This window comes from Lutjanus erythropterus, chromosome 9 (assembly GCF_056507025.1).
Source record: "Lutjanus erythropterus isolate fLutEry1 chromosome 9, fLutEry1.hap2, whole genome shotgun sequence".
NCBI lineage: Eukaryota > Metazoa > Chordata > Actinopteri > Lutjaniformes > Lutjanidae > Lutjanus > Lutjanus erythropterus.
Window position 1 is genome coordinate 15717735 of NC_139325.1, and position 23755 is coordinate 15741489.

At 38.5% G+C, this 23755-nt stretch overlaps 1 protein-coding gene across 1 annotated transcript in view; it reads right to left on the reverse strand.

Moving 5' to 3' along the window:
• adcy2a (adenylate cyclase 2a) overlaps positions 1–23755 on the reverse strand; it is an 80831-nt gene that overhangs the window by 14918 nt on the left and 42158 nt on the right. Inside the window, exons 4-18 of the mRNA XM_084726270.1 lie at positions 22847–22996; positions 19729–19877; positions 19055–19166; positions 18473–18600; positions 17436–17594; positions 16110–16242; positions 15841–16017; positions 15701–15744; positions 15430–15510; positions 15044–15113; positions 14694–14791; positions 13801–13885; positions 10287–10424; positions 7697–7816; positions 7400–7584 (exon numbers count right to left, since the gene is read on the reverse strand). Of these exons, the coding sequence (XP_084582396.1) occupies positions 7400–7584; positions 7697–7816; positions 10287–10424; positions 13801–13885; positions 14694–14791; positions 15044–15113; positions 15430–15510; positions 15701–15744; positions 15841–16017; positions 16110–16242; positions 17436–17594; positions 18473–18600; positions 19055–19166; positions 19729–19877; positions 22847–22996 (1829 nt within the window). The remainder of the gene's footprint in view (positions 1–7399; positions 7585–7696; positions 7817–10286; positions 10425–13800; positions 13886–14693; positions 14792–15043; positions 15114–15429; positions 15511–15700; positions 15745–15840; positions 16018–16109; positions 16243–17435; positions 17595–18472; positions 18601–19054; positions 19167–19728; positions 19878–22846; positions 22997–23755) is intronic.

A 23755-nucleotide genomic window follows, 5' to 3' on the forward strand; every position in this document is an offset into this window, starting at 1 on the left:
AGAAGACCAATCAGAGATGGAAAGCACACAAACAGAAAATGATTTCATTTAGTTTCTGATGAAGACTCTTAATAGTTAAAGAGATTTTTAATTACAGAAATGACCAGTTTGTCAACTCTAAACTAAACACTTTGCCTTTTTCTAATGTTACTGCTGACTGAAGCCATGTGAAGTTTGTTGGCTGAGCAAGAAACAAAAAATCACATTGTGATATTTTAATTGCTTTGGACAGGAAAGTCAATAACCAAAAAGACAACTCCCCTCCTCTGCTGGAGATCAGACCATTTAGGCTTGCATTGATGAACTGACCATCCGGTGATACTTCTTGTGTCTTCAGTTTGTCTACTGACACATTATTGATTGATGCTGTGGGTTCCAAGAAGTTTTATTTTAGACTTTACATCCAAATGTTACTTCCAGCAACGAATCTGAAAATCTAATTTTCCAAAAACACAAGGGGTGCTGTCATAATTTCCAAAGACCTATTCCATTATTTGCAGCCTGTGGAGGCACTCCAGGATTTGTCTGTAGATGATGACATCACCACAGTTTCTCTTGGGTGATCAGAGAGTTGATCAAGTTCACCAAAAATATATCACAGAAAAGGAAAAGTAGAAGATTAGAATTTCCTTTAGTATATTATGAAGAAAGGCACCCACTAGGACAACAGTAATTTTAAAATACAATGCTACTGACCACAGACAATGGCAAGCAACCACAACAGCCGCTATGTGCATGTTTTTTTCTATTTTTCATAAGGTAAACTCTTCTTTTTTCACTTCAATATGCATTAACTGAATCAGCCAAGGCTTCAAAAACTTCAACAAGCAATATGAGGGCCAATAACAGTTCAAGCTTTGATGTGAGGTGTCTATGACCTGACTTCAAACTTGGCAGCTGTGACTTTAGCCATGTTTAATGTTGTTTGACTGTTTATCTCTCTGGTTAGCTCACTGGACTTGGTGTAAGGATAATGTGGCTGAGGCGATGTTGGACTAATGTTGCCATATTGAGGGACAGTCAAGAGAGCAGTAAGTATGATGTTGGCAACTTGCTTTATTCATGTTGTTTTTTGTCAAAGGTTATAATGCAGTACCAGCTGCATTAGCTTTGTTGTTATAGAAAGTTGGATGCCTCTGTCTGTGATCCTCATCACTGGTGTGTGAGAAAAAAAAAAGGGCAAACTGCAGGAATTAATTTGCAGCGTTGTGTAACTATGACTACCCAGCCGCTAGCGAGCTCAGGCCATAAAGTGAGGTGAGAGCCACAGATAATTTTACACTTAACGTTACTGCACCAAAAGAATGGTTCTAACCCCTTGTCTAGACTGCAAACATCATAACATTGTCATGCTTGTCAGCAGCAAAGGAGCAGCCAAACTTTCTGGGCATAGCGCAGTTTTCCTTTGATATGCATCAACAAGATGCATCTGATTGTGGCGTAAGCATGGCGTGTGTACATGCAGTGGGTGTGGATAAGCAAGAAAGAAAGGGGCAAAAAGACAAAAGTGCAGTGGCTACGCTCAAAGCAGACAGGTGTTGGCTATCAAGGCAGTGGGATTAAGTTTTGTAGTAAAGTTGTCACATGGCACTAAATGTACAGTTTGCCCATGAATAACCAATGCAGAAGAAGTCTGTCTAGGTTACAAAATGTGAACAAAAATATCTTTTCAGTGGCTTTTCACTGGGTGCCACCCTCCCATTTATGCACTTATTGTTGAAAAAATAGTCTTGAAATCTTCATAAATGCTTCAGATCACCTTCATACCACGGAGCTGGTGCAGACAGCTGCGTGAATTAAGGTGAGAGTTTATGTTGCACTGTGTTGAGATGTGTGAGCGAAAAATGCACCTGACTTGCTTGCATTCGAGACAGGGGGTAATAGTGCATGCTGTGCTGCTGAGCCAATCTAAACAAGCAAAGGGGAAATTACATCACTGCGGCAGCCCTAGTGACCACCCAACATTGTGGGACAATTTCTGCTGTCTTACCAAATGTCAGATGAGACTCATTAAAATTTTTGTCTCTGTATCCAGTACAGACAGCCTTGCTTTACGAAAATGAAAACAGATGTGATGTAAAAAATACAAAACTATCTCATGTACATAATATCTCTTATTTAATATGTATAAATAGAAACATTAAAACCAGACATTGTAGCTTTAAGAACTGTTAACTGAACTGTCGATGTAATAACAGCATGCTGCATCATATTAAGCCTCATCCTGACAACAGGGATGCCAGGCTTGCATATTGTCAAGAAAACCCAGGTGGTCCTGGATGTACTGATTCATTTATTGTATAAAAAGGTCAATTTTTCTTTCCACTAAATGCCATATAAAAATGCACGGACTTTGTTTAGAGTACAGAGTTTAGATATTTCAGGCACATGATTAAGACACTATGTACTATTCTTAGATATCGGTGAGCATAACTATATACTGACAAAGCTTTGAACATTTTGTAATAATGTAGGTGTTACTGAGTATTTGTAACAAAACATAGGGCTGATTTGAATGTGCTATATACTTTGTAAGACACAAAAGTTCCACCCATACGTCTACATGTTGTGTAATTATACTCCTCATTTCCATTGAGCAGTTTTTCCAGTGGTCCATCCCTCCATGGTTAATTGCTGTCAAATCAACTGAAAAAACAAAAGACCACATTGCTGCTTTTAAGTCACTATTTGGCCTCTCTTGTCTCCACATGGCAAATAAATGGGGAACATATTTGTCGGCATTAGTCACTCTTATAATGCCTCAAAGATACTGGTTTCATCTCTTATTACCTGATTATGGTGTTCATCCTTATTAAGCAGCTAATTTCCTGAGCTGTTGGCAGGGAGAGTGTGGTGTGGAATATTAAATGAAATGAAGTTGGGTCAGTGATGGTGAATGACAGTAGCATGTGGAGAGCATATTTATGGGAACTTGTGACAAAAACTACTCCTGGTCCATACTTAAAGGTTGAATGTGTAGAATTTGTCAGTCACTGAAAATAAGAGGGTAATAAAAAGAAATAAGAAGGTATTCATGGATGGTGGGGTTTCTGCAGGTGCAGGTGCCACCACACACTTCTGGTGGGTTATGGGTGATGGTTGAGAGGGATTATTTTTGTATGAGTCTGTGCATTGTTTTGGGGGAAAATCCTGCACAGTTTGCCTTTAATTACAGATCAGCCAGTCTGTGTATTTCATGGAGATGAGTGCCTGTGCCTGTGTTTGATTGACAGTGGCTGTAGCAAACTCGCACTGTGACCTGCTTGAAATTGGAAGACATCATATTGTTAGTAATACTGGAGAGTAAGAACAACAGCGGCATCCAACCAGACCGATGTGAAATTTGCAGGTACGTTTACATGCTGTTTCATGTGCTGCAGCTGAGCAGCTAATTACTGACATTAGCTGTGGACACTTTTCCCGCAGCATGTTTGTTTGGCGGCCTGTTCAGTTGCCTGAGGTGCAGGACAAGATGTGTGTTCACGTCTGCATGTAAGCTAGATAAGAAGGAGACATTAGCAGGAAAGCTAATGTGGATTGTTGTTCATAGTCTGTGGCTCTTGTTTTGTGTAGCACCGCAAGGCTGAGGGCAAAGAGGCAGGAAAAATAATCAAGGACAGCAAGGCTCATTCATTCAAATGTCTGTGTTTGCTTTAAAAATAAGATTTGTTTGGCTGGTGTTGAAATAACATCTCCATCTATGTAGACAGATACTGGAAAAGTTTTTTTTGTTATTATATAATTAATGCAAAACTAGGGGGCACCATCATGAAACCAAAAAAATATTCATCTCTCCCTTTCCCTTTCTAAGGAGAACACAGGACAAGTGCAAATTTCTCATTTGGAAATTTAAAAAAAGAAGATTGTTGATTGAACATTTTAAATAATTTTCATCAAATACTGTAAATTGGTGAAATTTCTAGAAATAGCCACCCTGAATCAATACAGAGACTTGTACATGACTTGGACTGTAACTCAGACACTTGAGAATGTACATGGTCATCACAAGACCTGACTCTGGCCGTCACTAACTTGGCCTTACATTTGCGGTTATTTCAGCAACACAAACCTTATCATCACTTCGTAGGGACCCTTGATGTGACATTAACATTTCATTGACCTTATAGAAAACAAGTGCTCTCTCATTACATCAAAGCTGTAGGGAAAACACTGAGTTGATGTAACGTGACAGGTGGTCACTGCTGAGAGAGTTCAGACTAGTTCTTCCATACAGGTCTATGTATTTCAGGTTTGCTTTCTGGTTTAATCAGCCTAATCAGGTGTTACTAAATATTGGCATATTTTGCAGCACTTTTAACTGACCTCCATACTGTGTATGTAAAGGTAGATATGAAAAGACTGGAAAATGATGTAATAAGAAAACGTATATATTTATGTTATTAGTATTATCCAGTGGTGGAAGAAATAATCAACTCCTTTAATTAATTTAAAGTACCAATACAGCTGTGTAAAATATCCCACATTACAAGTAAAGATCATGCATGGAAAATCCTACTTTAGTAAAACTTCATAAATATTAGTGGCCAAACCAGTACTTTCCCTCTACTACTCTACAAAACCAAGTGAGAAGTTTAGAGGGAAAAATCATTTGGTGGAAATGTGAACAACTCATAGGCTCTGACTATACACACTGCTTTTTGTAATACATCAGAAGCCAAAAAGGTTAGAAAGCACTAGTTTTATCTTTGCCACTGTTTTTTGACTTTTCCTACTAAACATCTCACGTTTTATCTTAAACAATGTGTTGTAATTTCCAAGTTTGTTATAAAGCTTCATCTTAAAAGTAACTTGTAACTGAAACTGTCAAATAAATATTTTTTTTTTTGAAAATGGGACTCTGACACTACTGTGATGCAGTACAGCAGCAGTGGTGGTTCTTCCCTCACAAATGGTCTTTGGTTGAGTACAGACACTGGCTTGCAGGGAGCACACAAATCCGACAACAGACAGGTTTGATACTGGACTGTCCTCAAGTTACTCACAGAATTAACATTAAGTGGTGACAGCTGATGTGAACTGTCGCCAGCAATTCGTGTCATTTTAACTGGTGAGAGTGACAGAAAGCTCCGGCTGAAAAGACGAAAAGCTGCTATATCAACATTTTGCTAATGTGAAAGAGCATTTTAGAGTCAGAGTGAAGTGAATCTGTGTATTTTCCCAGTCACGGTGTTAAAACCACAATTTTCACTTGCATATGCTGTGAAATGCTCACACTGCAGAACTGGCTCTGGTAAAGGAGAGCTGCAAGCTGAGATGCACAAAATACAGTGCAGTGAAGAAAGGATCAGACTTTGATCAGCTTTTTATTTAGTTAATACTGATAATTAAAAAAAAATAAATATCCCAGATACTGGTCCTTAGGATCAGCTCAGATTCAGCACATCCCTTGTTGTTATTGTTGTCTTATTGTTGTTATTTGCACACAATAACAGAATTATTTCAGGAAAAAAAAACATGATCAATATTATTAGCCCCCTTAAGAACTTTATTGAGCCATAGCACAAGCCACTGTTGTGCAATGATGTGCTTTAACTTTGTAATGCTCAAAGCTTGTAAAATCAAGTTAAAACTGAGGGTTATCTTCCAATTTATACACAGTATAAAAACTTCAGTAAGGGTTTGAGCTGTTAATTGAGAAAGCTTCATGCCAAAAACAAAAGAAATCAGTTCAGATTTGAGAAAAAGAATTGCTGATGCTCACAAAGCAGGCGAAAGATACACAAAGTTATCACAGCGTTTCCAAATGTGAAGAACTGGAGTGAGAAGGATCATCAAGAAATTCAAAGAGAGCCACACAGCACAGAACAAGCCTGGCGGAGGCAGAAAGCGAAAGACTTCAAAGACTCTGGAAAGAAAACTAGTGAGAGACGTGTCTAAAGACCCCAGAACAACTTCCAAGACACTAAAGAATGACTTAGCCAAGTCAGGAATTGTAGTCTCAAAGAAGACAATCACTAGAGCCCTGCACAGGAATGGACTGCAAGGTTGCAGAAAAACTCCACTTCTGCAGAAGAGACACCTTCAAGCCAGACTGAAGTACGCTAAGGACAACCTGGAGAAAGATTATGCATACTGGAGGACCGTCCTTTGGTCAGATGAGACAAACTAGAGCTCTGTTTGGAGAAAGAAGGGAGAGTCGTATAACCCAAAGACCACTGTCCCCACAGTGAAAGGAGTATTATGCTGTGAGGATGCTACAGTGTGTCTGGAACTGAGGATCTTGTCAAGGTGGAAGGAATCGTGAAGAAAGGAGGACACATGAAGACTGTAATTTCCCTTTAAGACAAAAGTACAACTGCAGCCTAAATTATTTTCAGCCTCCAAAACACAAAAGAAGTGCTGCACTTACAAATAACTGTCAGAAATTAGAATGGCTACCTTAAAGTCAGGCTAGCTGGGTGCAGAGTTTGTGAGAGACAGCGAAGGCTCTAGGAACTAATACATTTTTATTGTATTACTTACCATAGCCAAGCTAACTTACCTTTTTAAACTTAACAAATTCAAATTCAATGAGGACTGTGTTTCTGTACTGATACAACATCTGGAAGGCACTTGCAAGAATTTTCTATACAGTGTTACATGCTCACAGTGTTTGTCAAGCAAACTATCACTATCTGCAGTGAGATTGTATCCACTATCTCAAAAAATGGCAAGACATTAAATACTATAATAAAATATCAAACAAACAAATAAGTGGAAGTCCCCTCACTAATCAAAGGCAAAACAAGTGCAAGAGGTAAAAAAAAATAATATTATGGTGTAAGACAATAATGTTACTTATGTTTATCCCCTTTCATGTTTGTTCATATGCCATAATTCAATGCCTGAACATCTACTGCACATGCAGCATAACAAATACACTAACCGCTATAAATCAAAACTACAGGAAAAAGCTTGAATTCAGCAGGGAAAAGCATCCAAAGCCACCTTGCATTAAGATGAACCAAGCTATGAATGGGTCACAGATGTATACTGCATGTTTTCTTTATATGGGCTTTGAGTAGAAAGTGGATGAAAGAAAAAATGAGGTTATGGAGAAAACAGTGACATTGAGAGAAGCCAGTATAAGTGCTTCTGGCACCTGCAAAGGATGCCCCCTGGGTGCCTCCATTTAGAGCTATTCTTGACTCTACTGACTGTAAGAAGACCTCGAGGTAGACCTTCTTCCTTTCCTTTTACCTTCCCATATCCTCTCTCCTCATAACATTATGGTTTTCCATTCACTCACAATCCCACAGGATTAATAGCAGACAACCATCGCCTCAACATGACGTCCTTTTCTCAGGCTACCTCACACGCTCTTCACCCACCTTGACTCTCTTCATTCCTCTTTCACATCGCTCTCTGAAACAGTATCTGTTTGTTACTGTGCACCTACCTGTCCAGGCTTTCAGTCTTGTACAGAAATCTGCTATATTCATCCAGCAGAGAGGCATGTGTTTGCAGAATAATAACGTTGTAAACCACCACGGCTGTCAACATGATAATCATCTTCAGCTCGTAGTTTATCCTCAGAAACACCGAGCAAGAGATGAGGCCCAGTATGCAACTGTAAATTAAATACTACACAGAAAGCAGCAGAGAGACAGACAAATTTAGATTTCTTCAAAAGTTAGCAAAGATGATAATGAACTGATAGAGAATCATCATAACAATCATTTTCATCTTCACTTACAGGAAGGTAGAAATTGTTTCTGCCAGTGAAGGCGATTAGTTGTCCATTATGGTGAAACAGTGTTTCATTGGATGAATTGTAAACAGGAACATGAGGCAACAAATTGTCTTCCAAAAAGAACTAGAAAAAAACACAAAGTCAACAGAAATGATTGGTTCGACTCATTTTTTAGGCAGTGCTAAAAATAATATTTCCATCTCCATCCACCACAGAAAACAAACCACACAATTCACATGCAAATCACAAACACACTCTCCCTGTCTGCTTGCTTTGCACGTCAGCGTGTGAAAAGACAAACTATTCTACATTGTACTTGCAGGAGGAAAATGGAGTCTTGTTAGATAAGAGGCCAATTGTGACAACCATTCAATAATGTCCTTTAAAGTGAACCTGCAGGATAAGATGAGGATTGGCTGCCCCACTGAGCAAAGCCAAGTTAATTTGGTTCATCCGCCTAGAGCAACTGACCCACATCAGGCGCAAAACAAGATTATAATCTCTGGGATCGATTCGTGTGAAGGTCTAAATCAGGGTCCTGACACCGTGCTTTATCACGTAACTCCCCCACAAGCCTCAGGTTCCGATTTCTCCTTTAACCAAGCAATTTTTGTGTTTTTTTTTCCTCCACAGAATTTAACAGATACATCTGACAATTAATAGAAAAGAGGAAAATAAATTAAAGATTTAATATACAGTATTCCCTAATCCCTACATGCAAATGATGTTGTCATGATTATTTAGGAAAACCACAATCTTCATGTTTGAAGATGAAAATTGATATACTGCTCAGCAAAAGAAAATGCTTCAGTGTCTTTCAGTACTAGAGTGTGTGATGAAATATCTACTTTGTTTCAGGCTTATTAACAACAGAAATAGGAATCATACTGATAAATACTATATTTAATGTGAGAACATCCACAGTCTCTAACCATGATGACTCAGACATATTTACCACTGTGACTTAATGTATGTTTGTCTGATGAATATAAATTTGAACATTCAAAAATATAAACATCTCAGGTTCCTATTCATTAACATTACTAGTCAGTAACTTATTTATTTATTAAAGATGTTATTTATTTAGAGGGCTGAATGATATGGGGGGGGGGATATATTGCATTTATTTAAGCAGATTTTGAAATTGCAATATGAGTCATGTTTTTGGTTTTCACTGAAAAAAATAAGATAAAAATGATGATGATGCGATTTTTGGGGTCTGCACTTGGCAATATATAACTTAGTAATACGTTAATTTCCAGTAAGTAGTGTAAGGGATTACAATTTTCATACAGTAATTACATTACTATTTTAAGTAAGTGAGTTACTTTTCTGATGATGACTTGTATCTGTGGCAGGTCAGGGCAGGCTACATTAGCTGCTAGCCAAAAAGCTAAACAAAGGATGGAAGATGAGGGAGGCATATTTTCCACAGGTGCAACAACTTGGACTGCCACAACAACAAGGCAATAAAGTAATATAACGTAATATAGTAATATAAAGAGTAATTTAACTGATACCAAGTAATAAGGTTATATTACTACTTTTTAAAGGAGCAATAAGTAAAAAAGTAAGTTGTTACACTTACTACACACCTGAGTAACTTGTCCAACACTGTCTGTACCAAACAAGTCAGCTCTCTTAAGTTTTATATGTGCTATACTTCCTGCCTGTTCATATGTTAACATGTTGTTGTCAAAATAAATAAATAAATAAATGAATATAATAAAATAAAGAAAGAAAGAAAGAAATGTGTTGGAAATGATGCTTTCACGGTAAAGTGACTGTTAATAATGTTCAGGGGATGAAAATTATGTCAAATGGTGATAAGACCGTAAGTATTTACACAAAAATGCGATTTGAAGCATTTTCTCTTATATCTGGAAACTTAGCAAAAGATACACATATAGATAATTACGGAGCCTTCTATCTGTATTCATTTCGGCCGTATTCAAGCAATATGAACAAAGTGGAGCAGTGCCAGTGGTAGTCGTGGGAGGGCAGTGTATTTAATGGCCACATGGTCCACTGCCATCTACAACTCTGCTTTTTCCTCTTTCTCAAGAGGTACATCATGACAACTTCCTCCAGCGTTACCATGTTCGTTATTATAAGAAACTTTCGACTCTTCTTCTTCTTTCGAGTAGCTTTTGACTTTGACCAGCACCCTCTAGTGGATGTCTGTCCGTGTCACTGTAAATAATGCATCAAAGTATGTGGGCAGTCACGGTTGCATCATTTGAAACACATCTATCTATTTTTGTACAGAAAGGGGGCATAAATGAGCCTCAGCACTACAATCCTTCCTTCATAATGGTATGTGGTGACATATTTTACTTTTATTAAAAACAGTAGCTCCTGTGATGTTGATATTGCATATGTTTATATTGTGATTTTGATCATATTTAAGTTAATTGTACAGTCCCATTCATTTATTTATTATGACCACATGTTGCATTCCATTACCTTCTAATTACACTGCAGTTAGAAATAAGAGAGGTGTCATTTGGAGGCTTGGGATACTTCATTCCTAATGAAGCCTAATTGGTGTTAACCCATCCCTTACTGGAGTTACCTGCACATAAAGGCTTACCATGTTGAAAACTGCCATTATGAGTATTAGAGCTGTGGTTGTCATGGTGAGAGTGATGCGGGGCCATGGCTTGTTGGCAATAATGACTGATGACCTCAGCAGCCACATCCAAGAAGTGGAGGCGCTTTTACTGCAGTGCTGCAGGGACACGTACACACAACAGCACACACACAAAAAAAATACAAGAATGCATGAATCGAAATACACAAAAGGACTCAGGAGCTGAGATATTAAAGGTCACAGGCAGATTCAAACGCACACAGAAGAGGCACCAAGGAACACAAGCACATGCACTAATTAAAATAAGTAAATATCGCGCATATGCATATGAATAGACATCAATTTACATGCGCAGTAAATTGACTATTTCTGTTGTGAAATGTGACATCAGTTAAAAATACACTGGACCACCTATTGCTGATTAACTCTTAATTGTCTCAGCAGTGCCAATCAACAAGTTCAGGAAACACAATTATGAAAAGAGGGGTCCTATCTACTTAATGGCACATGCTGCAATATAGTTTAAACTCCATACAATAACAGCACTACACATTGACCTCTACAAGTGAGTTCATCTTGTATAAAATGATGTCAGCAAACAGTACTGTATATATATAGCCTCCAACAAACCATTCAGACTGCAAAAATTATCATTAAAACCAAAGCAAAGCTGGAGGGTTTGTTAACAAGCTTCCACCTCCTTCACTAATCAAATCATTCTAACTGAGCTGTTTTTTAAGAGCAGTACATACTGGTAATATTGCTGGATTTAAATGAAGAGCATGATTGCAGACAGACCACACGTTATGGCATTATGATATTAATATGTTTATATACTACATTTTCAGTGATGCAAAAATGGTATCTTCTGTGGGCATGTTACGGTCAATTATGTTTTCCTCTCTGCAGCGCTGCTTTCAGCTGAATGTGTTTCATTGCGAGACAATGACAGTGAGCGTCCAAATCATGTGCTTCATCATCTCAGAGCAATATCTGAGCATCACTGGGGCTGAGTGGATGTGACATTTGAATAGCTCAGGGATGTACATTACAATACAATAAAGTGCAGATGGCAGACTATATTATGCACCAGTGGAATCACCAGAAATGTGGAGCTGGTGGGACACATCATTTTGTTTTGAAAGCTAGGGCATTTGCATGCAGTTTTCACCTCTAGACCAGCAGCTCGAATAATAATAATATGTATGACTTGAATGATACATATGAATGAGAATTAACAAACAAAGTAATAAAGTCTGCCAGGGTTGATTTAAGTAGAAGATGACACCAGAAACCAGCAGAATATGCAAGGGAGTTCATTAAATAACCATGTTTGACCTTTCTAAGGCACCCACATCATTCCATCCTTAACAGTGACAAGGTTTGCAAAAATGCTATGTGGGTGGGTCAATACCTTATCTTGTGATTGGAAAAGGAAAAACTAAGTATGCATATGCACATGCAGAGTGAACACTGCTGGTGTTGTTTTTCTGCAACTTTAAAAATTCAACTGACTGCCTAGTTAGAGTTGTCTGACTTCCAAATAGTGTCCAAAATTATATTAGGAGAGGGAATAAAAAATTATGAATACATATAATTTGGATTTCAAATCTTCCCACTTTCAGCCTACAATGATCAAATCCAACAGAGACCATATGATTAATACAGTCCTCGTGTGAAATATTCAGTTTGACGCCAAGATTTTTCCATTAAATCATACTGTTATCTATAATATTGGACATGTTTAATAGCTAGCTTATCTTAAAATGTCACATTGGAGATTAAAGGATAACTTCATTCTCATCTTGTGACATGTAGCAGGGACAGAAGAACTGAATATGCTCTGGGAACTGTAAGACACTCGTCTACAACAACTGGAATAAACTGAGATGGGAGAGTACAAATTTCACAAACAGTAGACAATGACATAAACTAAAAGCAAAGACACAGCAATGCCAAACAAGTTGATAAAAGGCAGCAGGAGGCTTGTCAACTTTAGCTATCAAACGTGTTTTGTTTTTGAGCTTTGGGCAACATCCTTAGGGAGCACAGTTCAGAGCTAAGCAGCAGATTCTCACTTGCAAAGAACTAAAGATCAGACACTGAGTGGAACCGGTTGTATAGGCCTGCGGCTTATGGAATTTTGTAGCAACTTTAATGTTTTAATAGTTTTTTATTTTCCCCTTATTCTTTGGGTGGTCTTTCATCTCTTTTTACTAGACATAGAATAACAGAGGAGGGAGGAGAAGTAACGTTTGAAGCCCTCGACTATCTTCCAGTGGCTTGATATAACTGCAGTGGCAATATGTACAGATATGACTGTCTGCCTTTTCACAAGAGCACTGAAGGGCATTAACTCCATTAATAACCACCTAAAAATGATCAGAAATGTTTTATAATGCAAGCAATAAAAGGACAGTTCACCCCAAAATCAAAAATACACTTTTTTCCTCCAGCTTGTAGCACTGTTTATCCATCTAGTTTTAATGAGACTTACAGAGTTTTGGAGATATCTGCTGTAGTGATGTCTGTCTTCTCTCTTCTCTCAGCTTGTGGTGCTAAAAGCACCAAAAATACATTTAGAAAATTCAACAGCAGTGTTTCTTCCCAGAAGTCATGTTCAGGTTACTTAAAATAATCCACACAAGTTGTTGTGAGCAGGTTCAACATGGAAATACTTTCTTTTAATGCAGAATCTACAAGAGCTATGTTTTTCTGCTATAAAAAAAGTGATTCCTGCATGAAATTGATCGCAACAAGGTCTGTGGTTTATCTTGAGTAACCAAGTCATGATTTCTGGAGAGAGACAATGCTGCTGAGTTTTTCAAATGTGTTTGTTGTCATTTTTGGGGGGCTGCTTTGAGCATCACAAGCCGAGTGTCACTTATGCCCCATGATATTTGAGAGAAGGCGGGCATTTGTACGGCTAATTTCTCCAAAACTCAGGAACTCACACCAAAAATATCTAGATGGATAAACAGCACTACAAACTAGAGGAAAAATATCTATGTTTGATTTTGTGGTGATCTGCCCCTTTAAAGTGCACTGTAACCCCAGAATCACAAGATTAGACAGAGACTGTTGCACAGCACAGTGTGTCAGTTATGTGGGGAACCAAATATCTCCACTACAAAGGTAAAAAAAAATGGTAGTATGACATTTCACTAATAGTTCTCTGCATGTCTGTGTTGCCCAGAAATGAAAGGATAATTGTCTCGTGAAGCAGTGTTGTACACAGGCTCTCTAAGGGGCAGGGGAGAAATGAAGGACCACCTCTTTCATTCACAGGGTCAGGATTCAGGGGCTCTTAGGTGAACAACAGGGGTACTTAACGGGCCGTAAAGCTGACCAGAGGGGCACTTGGACCACTCATGTGCCTTTGGTATGACATTAGTACAAACATTAAGCGCACAAGTGGGCCATTAGAGAGCAGGGAGATCCTGGTTAAATACAGGTTTAAATATTAAGTGACCCTCCTAAAACAATGATGTTAGCAGTAAATTGATTTACTCACCAGAAAGTGTCCAATGAAACATATGAAGAGGATCAAAGAGAGGATAAGAAAAGCCATTCCAAAGGATATTCCCAAGACTGTTGTCCTAAAAAAAAAGCAAAATGTCATTAAGTTCAGTTTTAATTCCCTCAGAGTTTAATGTCATCATGCAAAAATCATGAGCACTGCCTTTAGTTCAAAATTAGGGTAGACTGGAGATGGTTGCAACAGGGGACAGTTGCAACAAGTTTTATTTCTCCAATCAGAAAAATGCTATAGCGATGATACTTATATTGCACATGCTGCCACACAACAGTATTTTTCAACATTCACAAGCCAATGTAGGGCACATAAAAGGATAGTTAATTCAAATGCACGTTCAGAAAAGGTTTGTTGCATTGCACATTCTTCCATTGTTCTTACCTCTCACTGAAATATGAACAGCATTCATAACACCTGCACATTAACTGTCATAGTATCATCATACCATAATATCATTGTGACAATAATTAAAACTAATATTATTTTAAAACTGTACATATTTTCAGAATATTGTGCTTATTGAGACAAGATGCAAAAGTTAATTGGTGAAACGTAATGTATTTTTGATATGCTGCAACTGTTCCCTGATTGTGCTGGAACCAACCCCAACCCTGTGGATCTGACTTCTTACTTTCAAATAAATATTCCAAATGATATGTCACAATCATCTTAATATTGTATGGGTAATTAGCAGACAGATGTAAGTTTGATCCATACAGATTTGGTTGATCCAGTCCAAATAGTCTCAGAGTACAAGAGAAATGCAAAAAGTGTTGCAACCACCCTCAGTTTATACATAGGCAACATTTAGTTTATAATATATATTTATACATGCTGTTTTGTTATGATAGTTTAAAATAAGGCACACATACTTTGGAAGGACGAGAATCTGCACAATAAAAATGCAGAAAAAGATCAAACAGGCGCAGGTGACATAATATTTAAAGGCCGGCAAGGTTGTTGCTCTGTACTGAAAGGAGAAAAAGAAGGTCAAGTTTCAACAAAAGGATTTTAAAACTGATGTTTTAAGTAATTTCAAAAGCTCCTCAACTGTGCACTCAGACACCACAAGTTTCCCTGCAATTTACAAGATTTCAAGGTGAGCTGAGTGTAGGCAAAGAAACGAGGAGGAACAATATGTTCTGTGATTCTCTTTGAAATAAATATTCTGATATATTCACTGGGGGATGAATGATGTCAGTGTTCTTGCACTGCTTCTTACCTCCTTCTCCAAGGATTTGTTGTGAAAGAATAAAGATATTCTTTGGATGTCCTCAGACTTGAGCCACTGTCTGAAAGCATAAAGACATCGTTCGGATCAGATAAATATAAAACAGATGTGTTTATGCAAGAGCTTGAAGATTCAAGTTTATGTACTTATTCAAGAGGGATAAGGAGAGGCAGCTATGCAATACAAATTCCATTTCTTTAAGAAGATAGAGTACCTACTATAATTTGCTTTAATGTTGCCATGTTTCACCAGTTGCAGTTTTAAAAGACAGCACATCTGATCAATATTATAATTTCCTAAACTTTCTGTAAATACTTGTATTTTTTTCAACAATATTAAAATGATAAATATTTGTTTTTTTTTAAAATGACCCTTACTTTTGCGAATTTATCCCATCAAAGGTCCGGATCATCCTCTCGTTAAGTTCTTCCTCAAACCGTTTCTTTTGAGACTTTGTCCTTTAATGGTAACAAGAAATAAAAAAGGCTGAATATCTTCTAAGTTAACTTATTATTAGTCACACACATCAAAGCCTTAAGCATAAGTCTAGTCTTATTAAACATCTTGTCGTCTGTCTCTGTACTGTTAAAGGATGGGGATAATCCTGCCAAAGAAAATTGTGCTGGAGCTGTAAAATGAGCAGCTTGCCTTTCTGATCTCCTCTGGAAGTGATACTGCCCCATCGGCACGTCCTAGACACAAAGCGAGAGGAGAGAGATGGGTTACAAGCTACGGCTGAACTTCCCCATCGCTTACATCACAACATATGTGTGGCTGAAATTACACACAGCAGTGTTGATCTTTCCGTTCTCATTAGTCATGCTGTCTCTGTGGTGCAGGTTGGCAAAGGGCTTGGCTGCTCCCCAGGACTCCAGGTAGCGGGTCATCCTGACAGAGGCTCTCATCTTCGCTCCGTCTACATTGTGTCTGGGACGGTAATGATGCTGTGGGCTCCGACGCTCCACCTGGACCAACATGGATAATGGTGTCATTTAATTGCATTTTATCCAGTATCCAACTTTTGTTTCACTGTATGTTACTGTATGTGCTGTGGTACCTTTGGGTTGATGACCAGATAAGTGATGACTCCATGTTCCTTTAGGTAGGGATCTCTTTCTTGTCCATCCCCATTTTCAACCTTATAGGCACCATTCAGGTGCTCCAGTGTCACTGAAGTGATGTGGACCCGCCTAGCAATGAACAGTTCCAGAAAATAATTTAAATAACAAAACAACAGGTGACTTTAATTGTGAAGAATTTATGGAAACAGTGTGTTTATCTCAAAGATGTATATGAACAGTTTATCCACTACTTCACAGCTGCTCAACTTGAGGTTCATCCAGCTTCTCCTCAGTTAAAGACACACCTTCAAGCAGGTAGCCCTGCTGTAATGGAAATGCTAACCCCTGTCGTGCCAGGCTGATGGGCCGAGTCAAGTCCGGTCAGCTATTGTGTATGCAACAGGGGCATTAGAGTGCCATGCTTAAAAGAGCACAGTTTTCTTCCTGTCAAGTATTTATTATTAAGCTAAAAAACAGACAAAGCTAAAAAACAATTTAAAAAAAAGTGCTAACCTATAAGCCTATGTACATTTCCAATACATTTTTTTTAGCTGTGTTAAGAGACAAATACTAGTGCAAGGGCAGACTAAACTATTTTTCAGCTTTTGTAAGGCATTAGAGCAGTGGTGCCCAACCCTGGTCCTCAGGGACCCCTGTCCTGCATGTTTTAGATGTTTCCCTGCTCCGACACACCTGACTCAAATGATCAGCTCGTCATCAAGCCTCTGCAGAAGCCTGACAACAACCTGGGCCCTGTTTCCCAGAGCCTTCGAAGCACTACGTGCGTCGTAAGTTGTATTTTAAGGTCTCCCTTAAGGTTGTCCCAACTCTGGGAAACAGCCTGTAAGCTTAAGGGAGACCTTAAGATACAACTTACGACGCACGTAGTGCTACGAAGGCTCTGGGAAACGGGGCCCTGATCATTTGAATCAGGTGTGTTGGAGCAGGGAAACATCTAAAACATGCAGGACAGGAGTCCCTGAGGACCAGGGTTGGGCACCACTGCGTTAGAGCCTCAAGGAGCCATTACTGTGCCCCCACATTGACACCCCTGCATGAATCTGCCCCCATTAAGGTTTGTGTATTTTCTTGAATAACCAGGTCATAATATCCGATAAAAGACTTGGCTTTTGAGCTTTTAAATAAATAGCACTACAGAAAAAAAGTAACATTAATTTTGTGTGAACTGTCACTTTAAGATTGGATCTGGGTTTTCTTCTGGTATCATTTGGAAATGATTCTAAGTAACTAACCAGACAAGACCAATACAGATAAAATGTGATGACATTCATATCGTTTCACTTTGCCTCCAGTTCACTCACCCTGGAACACCTCCTGCCTCCATATGATTGGCCAGCGTGACATCATGTGACCAAACATCATACTGCCATTTCTGGAGTCCAATCACACCACATAGGACATTCCCAGAATGCACGCCGACACGCATGTTGATGTCAACCCCTGTGGCGTCTCGTACCTTCCTGTCATGCACCAAAAAACAAGTCTTGGCAATGTGGACCACTTATACCATACAACATGTCTAACACATCATACACGTCTCTGCATTCCCATTCTGCATGTCTGCAGATGGGGTATGCAGAGAACTGGAACACTGGGGGGAAAAAGAGAGATGAAAATTTGTCACAGTAATTTTCAGGTTTTCACAGTGAAACAAGTCTGTTAACAAATATGCTAATCCTGATTTAATTTTTGCCTCAATTACACTTTGCTAATTGAGGTCTTTCTGTCTCAGCCCCCTTCCTTTTGTCTCAGACTGGTGCAGAGGTGAGATGAGACTTCACACTTACCACCACACATTTGATGCAGCTAAATTGGCTATCAAGAAAAAGTCCCTACATCTGAGGTAATGGATAGCAGGGACTCATCATCATTAGGGACAGAAGGTGTTTCAATACGTGTGGTTCAAAATACCCTGTGTTTAAAGGCAAATCTGAACAATCTTTGAAATGCATGTAGTTAAAAGTAGTACCTAAAATTTTCAGGAGTGTAATCAGACTCTTGAGAGTCTTCAGGTTGTAGCTGGGTTAACACACAAGAATCAACACAAAGCAAGCTTTCTGTACTGCAGGAGACATCAAATTTCTGCATTTAGTTTTCATGTGGCAGCACTAAGATGAATGAGCCACTGTTGTTCATGATTCTTCATCATTTGTTTGCGTCCATTTAATTTCAATTCAGATTTTTTTAAATCATATTTTAACATCAGTGATGCCAAAGTTCTACCCAACATAAGTACATCAGAGTTGGGGGATGTTTGTATGATTAAAAAAGACATATTGCACAGCAACATTTATTTTACATCATTTTTTAACAGCACTGTTATGTAACTGGCACTTACTTGATGGCCTCACACATGTCCAGACCCATTTTCACACAGTTTTTTGCGTGGTTTGGCAGAGACTCCGGCAGGCCGGACACACAGTAGTAACAGTCACCAAGGATTTTGATCCGCATACATTCATTTTCCTGCATATAAAGAGGCAGAACCCAGGCGAACATCGGGTCACATAAAGGTCTCATTGACAAACAATATAGGCAGAATTTTAATTAAATAACACAATAACCCTTTGAGAAAAAAATCAATCCTCAGGTTTTTATATTTCAGTATGCCTTATAGCAACATTGCTTCATGATCTATTAATGTTGCTGTGAGTACATTTACTATGACTGTTTTGTCCATGTATGACTGAACCTCACTGAAAACTTTAGTAAAGAAACAAGCTCCTGCTCTTTGATTTTGTGAGGTTTGAATGCAAGATTCTTCACCAAAAGATAAATTATAATTGTTAATCGTTCAGGGTGGATATTACACACCATGTGGAAAAGAGAGTTTTATTATTTAATTTCCTGTGAAAATGAAAAATTACCACTTTGTTTGGATGTGTGACTTGGTGCCAGAGTCCAATACTGAAATGCTTACCTTGGCAATTTGATCAAATTTGCCAAACAGCTCATTCAGCATATGTACCAGCTCTCCGGGTGAGCAGTCACTTGCCAGCCGCGTGAATCCCACTATATCAGCGTACAGTATACTAGAGATGGAAAAATACATATCATTATAATATATTATATTATAATGGTTTCATGACTTTTTTGGGAATAACTGGAGCTTTCAAAAAAAAAAAAAAGAATATACATTTGGCTGCTCCATTTAAGTCTGTACTCTAAGACACATAAAGTATGTGTCACATACGTGCTTTAAAAGTACAGTAGGAATGGGCAACATGACAAAATCAAACATCACAATGTTTTCAACAAAATACCTCAATATCAATATTTATAGATATTGCAACAATATTGTTGGATTGACTGGTGGTGCTTTTACAAAATATTAACAAAATATAATTGATGAATAATCAGCAGTAATGTGGATGTAATGACTAAGTGGGTAAAGGCAAAAAAAGAAAACAGAACAGCTAGAACATAAAAGTCTGTTAAGTCCAGAAAATTACATCACTTCACTGTTATGCAGCTTCTACAACCAGGAAAAGACAACATCTGTGCTACATCATGATATAACTGTAAGCAGCCCTACAGCACAGATCTGCTTGGTCATGTAAGCAGTAAATAAAAATAAAAATACATAATACATGCCTGACATTAGTGTGTCTCTGAACATAGAGGTTGTGAAAATTGTTTGTGTTCTCAATCTGGCCGAAGTTTGGACCCTTCAGTCTCTGGATGATCTCAGCTTTCATTACCCGGGCAATGTGAGCTGGCAGAAGAGACAACAGGAGACGCTCCTGATGAAAGTAACATAAAGCAAAATCAAGGAAAATAGGATTATTACATTTTAAAACAATCAACATTTTAAGTTAATATTAGCAGGTTTCATACAATAAAATTGTGTTACATTTGATCAACAACGATTTAAAGAAACAGTTTGTGCGATTTTGTGGGATCTAGCGGAGAACAAGGTTCTTCCAATATTGATACCAGTATTGCTAAACGCCTCTGATACTGCCTAAAATGCTGTTGTTTATATCAGCAAGTACCCAAGTCTATGTTCCAATGCAATGTACTTTATTGCAATCACACAATATCACAGTACAGATAGTTCATTCATTTTAGCTTCAGAGTATTTTCTCACTCGTATTGCTTTTATTGCTTGAAAGACTCAAAGGTTCAAATTTAAGTCAGTGTCATGACCCAAAATTAACTGTCATTAGAAGGAATGCAAATGCAAAACAAGAACAAATCTTAATCACCTAAGATTTTGACTTATCAGTGACAAAGTTTTACATTTTCAGCCAATGGATATTTAATCGAATTCAGTCCTGATCTAGTTCTAAAGTATTATCCTTTGTCGCTGGCCTCAATGAACACTTTGAGTGCCAAGTGAAGGTTAATTGGGCACTAAATTGTGTCAGGTTGTCCTCCTGCTACTTAAAATAACTATGAATGTAAAAAAACATTATCTTATTATTATTATTATATTGCCAGCCGCATGAAAACCGGCTCTACTGTTATTCACCTTCCCCACTTTTCTTTTATTTAGTGAAAGCTACTGTAAGTATTACTCCAAGCCAGCCTGCTTTGTAATTAGCTGATAAAACTCCCGTTAAGGTGAGCGTAAGTTTCAGATTGGAAAAAACATTTAATCAAGCCAGTGTCACCTCCAACTTGACAAGTTTTCTGCACCATTGATCATCTCCCTGCACTGCTGCTGAGGGCTTGGAGGGCTCATAGTGCCTGCTAACAAACTCAGCCAGGGCTTTGGGTTTATGATGAATTCCCCTTTGGACCACTCGTACCGAAAATGTATGCACTCACTGTACTGCGGGGCACTTTGGATAAAAGCATGCAGCAAACAGCATATATTATGAGCGCCCGAGAGACATGTGTCTCTGCACAGTCACTACCATCTGTCACAGGCAGCAGTAGCACTCCAGGGCTACTGCAAAACGCTCCACCCAAGGCATTTTCAGCTTCCCTCGTGGTAGTTGTATCAACACAAGCTGGTTTCACCACAGAATAACCAGCTCCACCCCAAGCCTGGGTGGACTTTCACAACAACAGCTGGATTCACCCTTATCTGAATAGTTACCCCACATTTAGAACTGCAGCAGCTGTAGTGAAAAGTTGGCTGCATCCCAGGCTCACACAGCAGTGCGCTCTAATCAACACCTTGCTTATTTCTCACAGCCCATACATGCAGCAGCAGCAAATTCACCTGCATTAATTGAACGCACCTGTTCCACCTTTACACACAGCAGGTGGAGAAAAGCATGAATGCACAGACATGCATACAATGATGTCTGCATCATTAATAGAATAAAGTTTTTTTTTTCTGGAAAATGGCATCTACCCACAAACAGCATACAAATGAGCTTTTAGAATTTCAAAAGGGTTATTATGTTGCTTTGTATTTCTCAATTGTGCACAGTAGGGAAAAGAAAATAGGAGATGCCCCCTTTAGTCATGGAACAATGAGGCACATCATGATCACAGGTTTTGTAAAAATCTCATCTCTACTTTTTCAGATATTATATGGACCAACAGCATATTCATATTCAGTTTGTGCACCTTTTCCAAAGTCAAATTCAAGCACTTTTTTGAGGTGCATTTTCAAGTTTTTCCAGCATCTTATAGTTGTGGTAAATTAAATAGTTATATATGTATACTCAAAATGATTATTTCACTTCTTTATCACCCCAAATCAGCTATTATTATGTTTCATGATAGCATAGCATACTACAAATGGATGAACAATTAAAGGAAAACAGAACCAAATGTGTCACCTGTCTGTGAGTAAACTTGGACTTTTTTACAAACTGGCTGAGCTAAGGTCAGACTTATCTTATTTCATAATTTAAAAAGTGAACTATTCTGTCAGATAACAATTTATTATGAAAGCAATTACTTCAGGGCGATGGGAAATAACGATGGCAGGCTGCAGAAACACGGCATGAACACAAGACAAGCGCAACATTGTAATATGATCAGCTTTTTTACAAATGTCAACTGTCAATGTAAAATTAAGCTTTTTGTCCTGAAAACAAAAGCCCACTGCTCTGAATATATCCACTCTGGAGTTTGAGTTCAGTGGCTACCTGCCATCTGTAAGACCCCATTAAAGAAATGTCACTGCTGTAGCATTGTACAGATGTCCCCTTTAACAAATGTTGGGGGGTCCCCTTACATTAAACATTGTAGTTGCAGACATTCTTGCATCTTGTTAATCAACTGCAAGACTGCATCAAGATTTCAGTCGGCAGCCTTCGGATGCTAAAAAGCTTTTACTACAGAGGATTTAGCACATGCAGCAGGCTCCAGGGGCTCAACATAATCATCACACTAACTGAGGTCATTAACAATTACCACATTCTGTAAAACACAACTGCTGACACAAATCCTCCATGGACTCCTTCCCAAACCAAACCGAAGGAATCAGGCCCTGACAGTTATGTCCAGAGCCAAACGGATTCTATGACTCACAAATTTTATTTAGCTCTGGATTAAATATCATTCTCCAAATACTTAATGTGCCATAATGTAGTTTTAATTTATTTACTCATCGTCATCATCATTGTGGTAATCATCATTATCATCACTGCCACCATCTCTTCATTCATCTTCCATGATCCATTCCTCATTCTCACTCCCCATTGTTTCCATCATTATTGTAATCCACACCATCATCGCCACATGCACTAAATCACTTAGTGTCTGCCGGCTCACTGGTCATTAGGACGTATTGACACCACTTTACCTGTTGTCTCTTCTCAAACTCCAGTTTAATTGGAGACTTGATGCAGTTGCAGGTGTCCTGATATGTCTGTTTAAGTGCCAGCTCCATTAGGTGCTTGTGGTACGCCCCCGCCATGTTGCCACACATGAAAATGATGATATTGGCCAAAATCTGCACAGGAACAGAGGACAGAGAAAGCTGGAATTAGATAAATATCTGAAAAATATAATCTTCAAATCAAATATATTAATCCTTTTAATATTTCAAAATCCTGAGGAGGCAATGGGTTTTGATGACACCTAACCAAGGCTGAAAAATAAAACCTCTGAAGTCAAAAATAGGGCAAAAGCTTTTCCTTACGGGTACTAGGCCCTGGCAACAGAGATCCTACTGTGATGTTGTCATGCAGCACAGCACACTGTATATGTATATTCATGAGGGCAATGTGGTATTCATAAACAACACAGCTTAATTCAACTTCTTGTGAGTCAGTTATTTTAAGGAAACCATTTCTTCCCCACTGATGGTCTCAGAGTTAGAGAATGCCGCAAAATGGTAAGATAAGGGAGTTAGATGTGTGTGAACCGTACACTGCCTCTGCTCAGTTGTTTATTGCCTAAAAATAACCTCATGTATTCTCCGCATCAGCTGTACTGTGGCCTGGTCAACCTCCCTTCTACCCTGAAGAACATAAATAAATCCAGTGCCTAATGATGTGTCAGCACCTTGTCTATATAAACAGACTCTCAGCTGAGTTCAGGTTCATCTCACACAAGATGGCCTGTCTGTTTCTTAATTAGTGCTATTATAACAAACACCACATCCCACTATAGGCTCTATTTAACCAATGGCATGGCTTAAGTGGCAAAGGTACTATTAATCATACTCAACACTTGAGTAAAGATCAGTGATGGTCTGGTCTCGCATAGC